Source organism: Formica exsecta, unplaced genomic scaffold, assembly GCF_003651465.1.
Source record: "Formica exsecta isolate Colony F162 unplaced genomic scaffold, ASM365146v1 scaffold21, whole genome shotgun sequence".
NCBI classification, from domain to species: domain Eukaryota; kingdom Metazoa; phylum Arthropoda; class Insecta; order Hymenoptera; family Formicidae; genus Formica; species Formica exsecta.
In genome coordinates this window covers 1,723,817-1,738,275 of record NW_021849398.1, presented here as the reverse complement: position 1 = coordinate 1,738,275, position 14,459 = coordinate 1,723,817, and the positions used below count along the sequence as shown (strand labels likewise).

At 39.4% G+C, this 14,459-nt stretch overlaps 3 protein-coding genes across 5 annotated transcripts in view; 2 read left to right on the top strand and 1 right to left on the bottom strand.

The window, feature by feature from the left end:
- The window catches only part of LOC115235001 (E3 ubiquitin-protein ligase UBR2), an 8,980-nt gene extending 990 nt beyond the window's left edge, over positions 1-7,990 (top strand). For 2 of the 3 annotated variants that reach the window (XM_029806475.1, XM_029806474.1), the window contains exons 2-3: positions 195-411; positions 538-7,990. In XM_029806475.1, the coding sequence (XP_029662335.1) occupies positions 571-5,931 (5,361 nt within the window). In that variant the 5' untranslated portion in view covers positions 195-411; positions 538-570 and the 3' untranslated portion in view covers positions 5,932-7,990. Of the gene's footprint in view, positions 1-56; positions 134-194; positions 412-537 lie in introns of those variants that run through there. The other variant, XM_029806476.1, reaches the window with a different exon arrangement.
- Positions 7,991-9,293: 1,303 nt separating this feature from the next.
- LOC115234951 (malignant T-cell-amplified sequence 1 homolog) lies at positions 9,294-10,930 on the top strand. The gene is made up of 6 exons (XM_029806379.1): positions 9,294-9,521; positions 9,777-9,929; positions 9,993-10,093; positions 10,177-10,310; positions 10,413-10,480; positions 10,559-10,930. Exons 1-6 carry the CDS (start codon positions 9,511-9,513, stop codon positions 10,638-10,640), a joined length of 549 nt encoding a protein of 182 aa, XP_029662239.1. The 5' UTR covers positions 9,294-9,510; the 3' UTR covers positions 10,641-10,930.
- Positions 10,657-14,272, bottom strand: LOC115234950 (arginine-glutamic acid dipeptide repeats protein-like). The gene is made up of 10 exons (XM_029806378.1): positions 13,953-14,272; positions 13,814-13,860; positions 13,641-13,721; positions 13,255-13,461; positions 13,089-13,173; positions 12,858-12,980; positions 12,598-12,770; positions 12,419-12,520; positions 12,166-12,354; positions 10,657-12,091 (listed from the first exon to the last, which is right to left on the bottom strand). The coding sequence occupies exons 1-10, from the start codon at positions 14,014-14,016 to the stop codon at positions 10,925-10,927; spliced, it is 2,238 nt and encodes a 745-aa protein (XP_029662238.1). The 5' UTR covers positions 14,017-14,272; the 3' UTR covers positions 10,657-10,924.
- Between the last annotated feature and the right edge of the window lie 187 nt (positions 14,273-14,459).

Sequence of the window (14,459 nt, the reverse complement as noted above, 5' to 3'; positions counted from 1 at the left end):
ATATATATATATATATATATATATATATATATATATATATATATATATATATATATATACATATATATACATATATGCGTATATAGACGTTAAATTCTGGCGAATATTCTTATGTGCAACAGGATTTAAAAATGTACGCATATTTAAATTTATTCTGGGATACATGTGAATTTACACTGAATGGCTGCTTTCAGATTGTGAGCTACTAAAAATGATGATGCTACATGATACTGCAATAAAGACTTTTTGGAAGTGATTATTGAAGTCTAGAGAATCTTGGATGCAAAAGACTCTTGCCAGAGATTCTAATGATGTTGTATACTGATAAGACATTGGATAAAGATACTTATTAAAATGTACATTTGCCTGGATAATATCTGCAGTCATATTTAATGTGTATATCCTCTATTGGTTAGTATTTATACATATGTATATATATATATATATCTTTTTAAATATCTTTTTAGTACCTTTTTGTGCGTAAAAAACAGACTGACTCATTTTTATGAATCATAGCTTTTTTTTTTACACTTTCAGTACACATTGTACTTGCAGTTTAAATGAGACAAGATGAATAACGAAAATATAGAAAATCAGCCGCCGCTTCAGGCCATTGAAGACATGGATCCTGCTTCAATGCAACCTGTATTCCCAGATACAAATACACCATGCGTGGATGTATGGATGGAGAAAATGAACAAAGGAGTGCTGACGACTATCAATTTTAGAGAATATTGGCGAGTCTGGGTACCAAAAATATATAGTCCTGAGCGTAATGGCAATTGTTTGGAATGGACTATCGACGACGAGACGGCGCAAAGAATGCTCCTCAAGACTCTAGAAGAATTTATGTGCGGCGGCGATCCGCAGATAGTTTTGAAAGAGCTCAGTAAGATGGATAATCCGCCATCTATATGTGGCAGAATGTTTAAAATGGGTGAACCGACCTACAGTTGCAGGCAATGCGGTATGGATTCAACTTGCGTCCTATGCGTAGACTGTTTCAAACAATCCGCACATCGGAATCACAAATACAAGATGGGCACGTCCAGTGGTGGCGGATGCTGTGACTGCGGCGACACGGAAGCTTGGAAAAGCGAACCGTTTTGCAAGATACATTTAGCAGGAACGCAGTCAAAGGATTCGCGTGGCAACAAACTACCCGGTGATATAGCGGAGAGAGCGGTGATGGTTTTCGAAGCGGTGTTGGAATATTGTTATGAACTGTTGACATTAAGATACACCGTCGCGCTGCCGTCGAATCTCTGCATCAGAGACACGGCATTTTACTCGCTCACGCTCGATCAATTAGACATTTTCGACACTTATTGCACTGTACTCTTCAACGATGAACATCACACCTTTGATCAAGTAATAACTATGCTCCAACGCGTTATTAAATGTTCGCAAAAGGAAGCTGTAGAGTTTGTGACTAACGTTGATAGAGAGGGTAGAGCTGTAGTGAAGTGTTCGGTATTTCGACACTGCAACGAACTGCGTGCCGATATTGAAAGATTTACGTATAGACACAGTAATCGACCGCTCAAGGTGCTGGTTCTTCACACTCACATAGTGGCTCATCAGACATTTGCCATGAGACTGCTCAATTGGCTGCAACAGTTTATAAGCCATTGCGAGGGCTTTCGCGTGCTGTTCAGCAACATTGCGCTCAATACGAAACTACCCGATACGTCGATCGTTGAGGGCATACTCACAAGGGATTCGCAGCTATGGAAATCTGCCAGAACAGCGTGGCATAGATTGTTTATATCTGGAATGCTCATGGAGTATGAGAGCAAGAAAGCGCTTGCGATCGTGTTCACTTATAATTATGGCTCCGTCATGAAGGATTTTATCAAAGATGATCACGATCACGCGTTTTCGATCGTCTCGCTCTCCGTTCAGCTATTTACTGTGCCGACTCTGGCGCATCTGCTCATCGCGCACCACGACGCACTGTTTATCTTATTAAACACGTTCGTCTCCGAGAGCTCTCGACGATGTAACGCCGCTGGGAAATTGGAGTTCGAGAGAAACATGCCGCACCATTCTTTCAAGCGAGCTCAATATATACTCTACGACTTGCGATATTTATTGAGCGCGAAGCCGGACGAATGGACGGATGATCTGAGACGCGGTTTCTTGCAAGGAATTTCGTTGTTGCTCACACTCTTCTGCAGCATGCAAAGCATGGACGCAGTATTACGACAAGTCGGTCAGCATATGGAGTATGAACCTGAATGGGAGTCTGCGTTCAATCTACACATTAAGCTGTCACCGGTTATCACTCTGGCTTTGGAGTGGTGCGGCTCTGACAGAGTAGTACTGATCAAATCGTTCATATTGCTCTTGAGGAAGCTGTATGAGCAGTTAGGAAATGAACCTGCGCCAAGCCAGGTGCGAGAATTGGCAGATCATAGTGCAACTTGTCTTCAGTACGACGTATCATCCGAACCGGTTTCCATTCATTTGCCGCTCTCGAGATTTCTAGCCGGTCTGTTCCTGCATCTGGAAAAATATAATCTACACTTTCAATCATCCGAATTTATCAATCAAACAAAACCAACGCTCGAACAAATTATCGAGCCCGTACTGACGGCACAGGCCATGATCTCACAGGTACACTCAGGAATGTGGCGACGAAACGGTTACTCCTTGCTAAATCAATTGTATTTTTACCACAATGTCAAGTGCCGTAGCGAAATGCTGGATCGGGACATCATTTTGCTGCAGGTCGGCGCGTCTCTGATAGAAAGTAATGAATTCCTGATTCACATCTTAAATAAGTTTAATCTCCTCAACTGGGCGCAGCCAGATTTCGAGGTAAACGCTCTGAAAAATCCAGAGGAAGACAGTATGCGGCAGACGATCAATCTGGTAGAGGAATTCCTGGGTTTGCTGATCACGATTATCGGCGAGAGACACGTTCCTGGTATCGGTCAAGTGACCGCAGACGATCGTCTTAAGAAGGAGATCATACAGCAGTTGTGCATAAAACCGCTCTCGCATTCAGAGCTGAATAAAACGTTACCGGAAGACGTTGTTCATCATGTCCAAACCGATGTAGAGAGGGTGATACACGAGGTAGCAGATTTTAAAAAACCGGCGCAGGAATCAGCGGGGAAGGGTGTATATGAGTTAAAGCCGCACTTGTACACAGAGTACAACGTATTTTTCTATCACTACACGAAGGAAGAACACAGTCGATCCGAAGAGGTTCAACGAAAGCGTAGGAAAACTCAGGGAGAACTGGAGTGCTGTCCGCCACCGAAGCTGCCTAGATTGGCAGAGTCATTCAGTATGGTAGCAGATCTACTGCAATGCGATGTTATGCTTCACATCATGCAAACCGTGCTAGAACGCGCGCTCAATTTCAAAGCCAGGAGTTTCTCTGAACCGCAGGTACACAAGATACTTCATCTGATCGGTTACGCGTTGCAGGAACAAGAATCTGGCTACTATCCCTTCCTGGCGTTTTCTGAACGGGCGGTCAAATGGAAGATCTATAAGTTACTAGAGGATCTATCCACCAGCCCGCGCATGGAAGCTCACAAAGATTTGCTCACATGGGTTTTGGCCAAGTATCGCGAGGTTGCTAGTTCAACAATTACAGAAGTCAGTCCAGCATCTTCGCACACCGACCAACAGCCACTGCAGCAAACGAGCGATACTGACATGAGCACTAAGGAGACGGACAAAGAGTGGCGAACAAAAATGGCAGCTCAGAAGCGCGCCAAAATCATGGCGCAGATGGCAGCTATGCAGAAGCACTTCATGAAGAAGAATGCTACCTTGTTCGAAGAAGCGAATCTGGACGCCAATAGCAAAACTAGCGATCGTGGCTCCGCTATGGATTTGACAGAATCCTCCTCCCAAGAAGAAAGTACACCAATTGCCCTCGGCATCGGTCAGACCAGTAGACTAGCCGAGCAGAAGACATACACATGCATCTTGTGCCAGGAAGATCAGATCGTGACGGAAGCTGATCCGCCAATGGTATTGGCTGCGTTCGTTCAACAATCCACTGTATTATGTCAACGTCGACCAGATCTTGAGGAGCCTGATCCATTGTATCTGTCGGCCAAACTGGGCGTATCACCGTACACTAGCACGTGTGGCCATGTGATGCATGCCCGCTGCTGGCAGGATTATTTCGATAACGTTCTCATCAAGGAGAACCGGCGGCCCTATAGAACGCGGGCACCAGCGAGCTTTGACGCCGAGAACCACGAGTATCTCTGCCCGCTATGCGAATGTCTCAGCAATACTGTTCTCCTGCTTGTACCGCCCTTAAAGATGCTGCAACCAACTCCGGAACCACAGCCAGATATTAGCTTTGAGACGTGGTTAAAAGTTATGGCGCTGGCAATGGAATGCAAACCAAATAGGAAGTTCGGCAGAATCATGGAGACGGTAAAGGATGAGCTGGTGGACGTCATCAATCCTATGACCGTCCTTCGACAAGAGATCGAAGAAGCTTGGGAGCCGTTCGAATCTCAGTATTCACGATCCGGGCCGCATCTCGCAAGAAAAATGGAGACGATGATCCACATGCATGCTTCGATATTCGGGCAAATCACGCTTTTAAAATTCAAGGATTTTATCGATGGTAATCCACCTTTGTTAGCTTGGAAGTCGACAGCGTACACGATCCATGCGATAGAGTTCCTGCTGCGCGATATGGACAAGCCGTTATTGGGTGCTATGACCTCCCGACAGGGCGATAGTCTGGAGAGCCTCGTGCGATTATCAGCCCTCCTAGGCGCGACTATGTCGAATCGCGCGAATGTCTGGTCGAACCGCGAACAGATTATGATTTACGCAGTGTCGCTGCTTACGATATTAATAGAGAGTCCGTCCAGCGGGCCCAGCATTTTTGACATCGATCCGTTTGGCGTGCTAGTGCCGCTCATCAATTCACTACCGAGTCTCTTTCATACGAAGGCGCACGAAGCGGGTCCGAATCCACCACCTATCATTACGGGCTGCGTGTTCGAATCACATGCATTCAAACTCGTATTTCTATGCCACATTGCAAAAATACTCTTCACATCCGATGTTTCCAACATTATGGAAGTGGATAGTCAAGAGGCGGAAGCTGAATCGGACATTGTTCTGTTCCATATTCTGGGCGTGCACTTGGATAAACAAAGAGCCAGTAACGTGTGGCGACAGGTGGAATCTGCTTGTCGGCCCTTTCTCCGATGTTGCGCCATTTACTTTCATTATGTGTCTGATGTACCACCGTCGAGTGAACTGACGCAGGTGCATGGCGACACGTACGAAAAACTCTGTCTGTATCTGGGACTGCCCGCCACTTGCGATGCGTTAATCTATTCCCATCTAGACGTTACTTTGAAACTGATAGACGTGTGGCGGAATCATCCTACCGTTTGGAATCACCGTTCGGGTGCCAAGAAGGCTCAGATCGTCAAGGATCCGTTGATGGTGAACAAGCTAGTAGACTTGCCGGACGATTATAGCGAACTCATCAATTCGATATCCCAGTTTACTTGCCCGAATAGTGATCGGGAAGACTCGCGTAATCCGACGATGTGCTTAGTATGCAGCGAGATGCTGTGCTCGCAAAGCTACTGCTGCCAAACGGAGCTCAACAAGATACCGGTAGGCGCGTGCACGTATCACGCGAGCAAGTGCGGCTACGGTATCGGTATATTTCTACGTGTACGCGAATGCGAGATTTTGTTCTTGCGCACGCCAAACCGCGGTTCCTTCGTGTGTCCGCCGTATCTCGACGAGTACGGCGAGACGGATCAGGGTCTGCGACGCGGAAATCCGTTGCATCTGTGCCACGAGAAGTATCGACGATTAAACCACATATGGCTCGGCCATGGACTTCACGAATCCGTGGCCAGGGCCATTGAACAGTCCTCGAACAATCTTATGCCGACCCAATGGCAACATCTATAATTCTACTTTGTGGGATTTTCCACGTCTAATCTGATCCGAACTTTTATTCTGAAAAAGATGAGGATAAGAAATATTAAAATTCTTACGCTTAGCATATGAGATCTATGAAATTTTTTCGGAGAGATGTGCGCGCAGACTTATATATTTACATGTTATTTCTCTCATCCTCCCTCTCCGTTTTTTTCCCTCTCTCTATCTCTCTTGCCTTGCGAACACTATTTTAGATCATTTCAGAGAGTTTACAAAATTTAATATATTCTTAGATTGTTTCTCAGAATTAACGAAATATCTATCATATGTTATGTAAATTAAAATATTTCTTTATATTTATTAACGTTGTTGCGTCTCCGAGTTTTGTTTGCTTATAGATGCGAATCCGTAATTAACATGACGTACTTGACCAATCATCACGAATCGTTTGTGGTATTTCATAAGAATTCGGCGAATTTTCTCTGCATATATAGGGTGTTACAACCGGGAGGTGATTATGGACCCAAAAACATGAAAAAAAGTTAGTATAAACGTAGGTCCAGAAATGCGTTCTTTTCGAGTTATTGCCATTTTTATATTAAAATTTCAAATTGCTTTGCTTTCAAATCTTTTTGTCAAAATTGAAAGTAGAGATGGTTTTGTATTTATTTATTTAATTCAATTTATTTTTTTTTGTATTTATTTATTTAATTTTTTATTTTATTTGTATTTTTTTTGTTATGTTTTTTTTTGTTATGGTATTTTTTATCCTGGGTAATGCTAAAGCAGCCCGCAACTTTTATTTGATTTTAATTATATTATAAAACTCATAAAAACCATCTCTTCTTTCAATTTTAACAAAAAATATTCGAAAGCAAAGCAATTTGAAATTTCAACAAAAATGGCGATAACTTGAAAACAATGCATTTCCGGACCTATATTCATACCAACTTTTTTTCTTGTTCTTAAGTCTCCAATCATCTTCCGAGCGATTGACCTCCACTGAAACACTCTATATACAAACGATGGATCCTACATTCTAGATCATTTTGAAGATCTAAAATAACGAACGAGCGGAATGAACGACGATATTCATCCATGTCATCGCCGTATAAACGTACTTCGGGCTAATTTATATATTTGGTACTTTTCATGTAGGATAATACGGTATTGTACCGTAACATTAAAATTAACTGGAGAATTATTTTCGTTAAGAATTATTCCTGCTATTGTCTGATGTTTGTATTGTACAAGTTCTCAATTTTTATGTGTCGGCTGTAATTTCGTCGGAAACTATCGTGCTTCCGCTTCGATTCGCGACTCTTAACTCAGGCTCCAAACATGCACAGATATGAAACGTTCGATCGCCTTTACATAGAATACAAAGAAGAAGAAAAATTCGCGGTTACCGAAAGGAGTAATTTCTTCTGAAAAATCTCAACGATGAAATAAAATAATACGTAACGTTTGTTTTCTCTCGTTGTGCTAGTCTCTTCTAGATAGATGCTACTGGAAGCAATGTTAATAAGACGCGCGAGACAGTTTCGGCATCGTACTTGAATCCTCGTTTGTCACGCAGTTGCGATTCAACTGATTTACGTACATCTGTAACACACACAAACACAGATAGAGAAGAATTAGAATTATTATTTTATATTAAAAGATTATTGTAAATATTCTATAATTGTACAATTGATAAATTTATCGAGAATCTGTCTTTCATTTTTGTGTATACCGCAATAAGAAGACGACTTGTGGCGACGTATTCGACTGACGATCTTTACATTTTTATTACATCGTCAAGAACGTCTTCATATAGTTTATGAAACGGTTGAATCGATAAAAAATTATTTGAGGATTTTGAAGACAGAGAGATTAATATGCATGTAACGAAAAACGTATATTATTGCGTTTATCGAAAACTTGGATTGTTAAATAAAATTACAACGCGTATGCCTTGTCCAATTTTTAGCAATACGCACGAGAGGTTGTGCCGCTGTACATTAGATCGCTTGTAAAACGATAATGCTATGAACAATTAGCACATTTCAAGTACTTGTGAAATATAAAAGATATTATACGAGTGTTGCATATATCGTATTTGTTATACGAATAATAGCATTATCATCATACATTATATATCATTAATTTCTTGTACATTGATCTAGATATCATACTAACCCGCGCATAGAGAAATGATAATTTCTGAAAGCAGTATAATATTATATAGAAATAATCGCGATGAATCTTGAAAAATATTAATGGATAGATACATATAATTCTATAATAAGCATCCCTCTTTCGAGTCCCATTGAAAGATCGTTTGCACTTTGACTGAAAGTTTTGATATCTCTATATATATATATATATATATATATATATATATAGTTCTTAAGAAATAAAAATTTATCTCGTGTGCGCGCGCGACTTTATCTTCTCCTTTCTCGAGAGAGAGACAGAGGATATAAATCTAGATAATATATAATATATTATCGCCGCTTTTTTGTAGTGTATACAGCACGTTGACATTTGTTTCCTTCTTTTTTTCTTTAAACGTTGTTTGCGAAATGAACACGTAGAATTATATGGCGAGAAATTAATTTATACAAATTCATAACACGTTATTTATATTCTTTAGACAATAAATTAATCTTTTTGAAGAGGATATAAAGATCATAGATATAAAGATATCAATTATTTCCGAACGTAAAGATTAATGAAAAAAGTGCGTATTAAAATATTAAAAAATGCACATATTTTGGAAGTAAAAAAAAAAACTATAATAATATTATTAGATTTTTCATCTATTCTTATTTTCGATAAATTTAGAATTCTTTAGTAAAAGATTTGTTTTAAAAAATTCAATATTCAACGTTTTGTATATTAAACTAATGATATTCAAGTAAAAATCATATTACTTTTGTTTTTTGAAATTGAATATAAAAAAAACATTTTTTATTATTCAAAATCTAAAAATTATAACTATATGTATACATATAATTATACAAATCTCAATATTTAAAAAAATTGATTCTTTCTTCTTTTAATTGAAGTTTCCCATATAGAAAATTCTTTTGTATTATTGAAAAACATTATCGAGAAGAGTTGTCATTGTTTCTCATAAAGGTTCGTTCATCTATTATGCATAGCTGCATAATTAATAGATTTATACAAAGAAATCGATCAATCAAATTTTCCATATAGAGAATGCAGCATTCTTTGTCCATATGTGATAGGCTAATTTTTTTGCGTAGATACTTTTATGTAATAAAAAAAAAATCTTTCTAAATAAGCCTTGCACACAATAGTGTTGTGTGTCATCCCATGGTATGTATATGTATGATGCGTAAGCACATACATAGTTACAATTCACTAATATAGTTTACGTCACATACACTATAGATTTTCAGTAGTGGTACTACTGGTAGTGAATATCGGAACGCGCCCTTAACCTCACCATTTTCACGCATGCACGTTGTCATAGGTGTACATTGTTGAAAAAAGTGTGTCTAGCATCCGAAACAATTAACGTCTCGGCGTGGATGACCGATTAATTGGATATTGGATGCGTCGTTCCAAAGCGGTGGTATATCACAGAAAACCAAGAAAATGTTTAAAAAGTATGTGTGTTCTTTTGTGTCAGTCGTTGGTACCCCAACTTCTCTGCAATATATGATATAGAGGCGAAAATATATTTTTGAATACTATACATATATTAAACAATTTAGACACTCCACGTTATAAAAATAATCAGCATTTTGTCAAATGTCAGTCTTGATAAACGTAGGAAACGCTGAAATAATTTCTGTTATAGTATACGAGATATTTAACATCATCATTTAATTATGCGTTAATTAAACGTTATTTTTTGTTAGGTTCGATGAGAAGGACAGCGTTTCTGGTGTTCAGCAATTAAAATCGTCTGTGCAAAAGGGGATTCGTTCGAAACTCCTTGAGCTCTATCCTCATCTGGATAGTCACATAGACGTTATAATACCAAAGAAAGACGCTTTCCGGATCGTAAAATGGTGAGTTATCAGCTACGCTAAGATTTATCTAGAATTTAACACATTTTGCTTTTATATCATCAGTCACGACCACATAGAGATCATAGTGAATGCAGCGGGAGACCTGTTATTTTTTCGCCAACGCGAAGGCCCCTGGATGCCTACTTTAAAGTTATTACACAAGTGTAAGTTTGTTTACTAATTAATTGAATAGGAAATAGAAGACACTCATAAATTTACTTTTATATTATAAATCATACATTGTCAGATCCATTCTTCCTGCCAATGCAGCAAGTTGACAAAGGTGCCATTAGATTTGTTCTTAGTGGTGCCAACATAATGTGTCCCGGTTTAACATCAAAAGGTGCAAAGATGATGACTGTGGAGAAAGGAACTGTTGTTGTATCCTTCAAATTTAAAATCGATCATACAAATATCTTATTACATTTTAACTGGTTTATTACACATCAAGATATATACGAATCCTTAACTTAAGATATATAGGCTGTTATGGCAGAGGGCAAACAACATGCGCTAGCTGTTGGAATTACAACATTATCGACGGAAGACATGTAAGTCGAAATAATTTCTTTTTTTTTTAATATTCATTTTTAATATATATTATTTAAATATTACATCATGATTTGCAGTGCCAAAGTAAACAAGGGAATAGGCATCGAAAACTGTCATTATTTAAACGATGGACTTTGGCAAATGAAACCAGTGAAATAAGACTGATTATACTATGAATCGAAGATATAATCAGAGAGCATTTTCTGTGTACAATGTTCTCCTATTCATTTTACCTCACAATACAATTGTTTCATGTGGAACAATACAACATTGTGTATCTATGGTATGTGCAGGCTATAATAAAGCTAAGGATTATCATTACATTTTTATTGTATAAATGGAAGGATTATGTTGAAAGTTTGTTGAGGCAACATAAGGATATAGAGAGGAATAGTCAAGTACATGTTGATGGAAATTCGGAATCATTGTAAAATAAACAATATTTAAGTGGATCCTGATTTAGCATCTACCTGACCTTCTTGATTCTCCGACGAACCAGAACGTTCATTCTCACAGTGCCCTGCAGGTGAAGAATATGAAGTAGGATTATTGGTGTCAGGAGCGGGTGCGGAAGCCGCGGTGGCTGCAGAGCCGCCAGTGACGTTGGTATTGGTGTTGCTTTCAGCAGCAACCGTGTGAGGTGATTGAGGATGATAATGTGGACTATGCGGACTATGAGGACCGTGGCCATGGGGACGACCCATCGGATGGGGCGAGTACTGCGAGTATGGTTGATGATAATATGGATGAGCGTACTGCGGATAAGGTTGATGATATGGCTGTTGCTGGGAGTAGCTATAACTGGGATGCGGCGGCCGCGGAGCTAGCGGAACATTCTGCGGTTGTTGAGGGCCAGGTCCTGATTGATACGGCTGCTGGCCGTAAGCTTGATTGGGCGGCATCATCTGCGGAGTGTGCGGATTTGGGCCCTGCGGCGGTAGAACCTGCGTGCCCTGAGAACCTTGCGCCGCCTGATGCGGTGGCATCGAATGATTCGCCAGCATTCCCTGCTGATGAGGATTGTGCTGGATAGGTACCGCCGGTGCGGACACTGGCGGCATATTTGGCGGTGTGGAATTCGCAGTCGCATTTGCACTTGCGACTACTGCCGCAACTGCAGCCGCTGCTGCTGTGGCTGTTGTGGTTGGTTGTTGAGGCGTCAGCACTGGCGGGGCTGATGATTGTTGCTGCTGCGATTGCGGTGGTTGTTGCGGTGGTTGCGGTTGCAGAGACGGCGGCGCCTGATGTTGTGAAATAGATAGTGGTTGATGCTGCTGGGGCGGTGGTGGCGGTGGTTGATGCTGCTGCGTCATCGGAGAAGGCTGATGCTGTTGTTGAGGAGGCGATGGTTGATGTTGCAGTGGTGGCGGCGGCGGATGTTGCGGTGTTTGCGTCTGTTGCTGATGCGGATGTTGTTGAATCGGATTGACTACGTTATTGCAGTACATTCCAGAGTTGGGCCCAGTGTGTTGTTGATTAGCATTTACTTGCACAACTGGCGGTGCTTCGGTCTTATTTTCGATGTACGGAGGTGACATTTTCTTGTTCATTTCAATATTAGGTTTATCAACGCTGCCGGATTTCTTTTCGATCGAATCATTGTCAGAAACCTGTAAACATGTGAAAATGTAAGTATTTATATAATATTGACTTTTTATATGAACATGATTTAATATTATTTTACATCAGGTTGGGCCTCGTCGTTAAGTGACGCAGGAGTCGGAGTCGGAGTAGAGTTTGGAGTTGATTCGCTAGACGTCGGTCCATCCGAACGATTCTCTTCTGTTCCTTTTAGTCTCTCCCGTCTAAGAACTTCATATTGCCGTTCTACCATTTTGTTAAATGTTTCTTCATCTACTGCTGGTTTACAGTGCTGAAAAAGAAAGTGAAAATATTGTATAAAATTTTACTAATTTAAAAAGAAAAGTTTCCTATACCTTTTTCAATTCTTCTTGAAATATTTCACTGGTTTCTATAAATTTACGTTTTTTTGCTTCAAATTTCTCTTCAATTTGTTGCAGTTCGGCTTCAAGCTTTTTCTGAAATGTCCAAGACATATTTTAGTTTAAATTATTATAAAACATTATTTATATATATGCACAAGCGTATTAATTACCTGATGCATCGTTAAAGATTGTACTTGACGTCGTAAAACCTGCATTCTTTGAGTAGTAACTACAGAACGAACATCTGGGACAACAGTATCACTAAAGATCTCATTAATAAGTCGATGATTTCTCGTATAACGCGAATATGCCACATGTTTCACAGAATATCCATCATCTTGATCTACAAATCAAGTGGAAGTTATATGTAAAACATATACATATGCATATATTAATTTACAATAATCGCAAATATTTTTTTTTTATGTACCATCATCATCTTCTGCTGGTAAAATATCAATCCTCCTATCCTGAGCCGCTTGACTTTTACTGCTGCCTGACGAACGTTCATGACTTTCTCGATCATCATTGCTTTGTTGTGCTGCACACAACGCTGCAAAAAGATACAAAAATATTTTAATATTAGAAAATAATTTCACTATTGCACATACCTAGTTTTTATCATAAGCATTAAAATTTTATTCATTGTATATTCACCTACCAGACTTTCCACGATTTTTAGCTGCAATATAAGCTAAGTATGCAGGCGAATTGTGATAAGTCTTCAAGCTTTTTTCATATTCCACCTATGATTAAGTAAATGAAATAATATGTATGTGAATACTAAATTATGGAATATAAAATCATAATAGGATGCATTTGCACACCTTCTCAGCTTCATACTCCTCAATAAATTCTGTTTTATCTTCTTCTGGCAAATCTCTCCACATTTGTCCAATAATTTTGCCTATTTCCCATAATTTTAACTCAGGATTCTGAGCCTTTACTTGATCCCATACCTTTCTGCTATATCTCATATATGGCATAAGGGGTTTCTCTGGTGGTTTAGGTGGTTTCGGCATACGAGAGTCAGCCTAACAATAAAAATCATCAATATTACAATAAAATCAATCTTTTCATTAACTTTATACAATATTGATGCAATATTGCTGTTAAATTGATATAATATTGTTTATATCTCTCATACAACACACACACACACACATAAATGTTTTAATTTATATCAATCATATATATTAAATCAGATACATACATTGGTGTTCTTTCCAACCTTCTGCGGTATAAATCCTGGATGGCTATGAGGAGTCTGTACAAATGGACTCTGAGTATCTTTCTAAAAATAAACAAAGTTATGGCAATTTAAAAATTCAATTCTTAAATATAAATACCCGATAAATATATTTCATCATAGTAATATCTACTTACACTGTTTGTTGAACTACTTGAACTCCCACCGGATGCTCTTATACGTTCTACAACAAGATATAGAAACATTATAATTTAAGTGTCTCAATTTCAGACAATCAATTTTATGTCTCAGGAGGAAAAATTAATTATTACTTACGATTAGAGGCTACGATGTTCGACGTAGCCATTGCGACTTGTTTGTAATTCTGTGGCAATGCCATCTTGTATTATGGAGCTTGCTCGACAAGTAATTTTATCGTATCTCCGACTTCAGTGCAAATCAGCTTTCGACTGATGGCTACAACGAAATGGATGTGACTGCACTATATAGCCGGTAATTCACGCGAATGTTTTGACACTTGCTTCGCAAATTACGAGAATGATTTGATCGGAAACACATACGAAACTGCACGATGGACTGATGGACTCGCGTCCATTTCGTATGGTTCTGTGCACTTGCGCATGGACTCACTTGCTATTGGTCGATGCTAGTGGAACCAAAAAACGCCGATATGACGAGGGTAAACCAACCAATGGTAGTAGAGATTCAATCGCACGACTCTCTTTTATCTCAAATGTCATTGGTCAACAACAGTGATGCCAGAATTGAGACGCGAGCAACACGACTCCGTAATGGTGGGGATACACACACAAGCGTAAACCG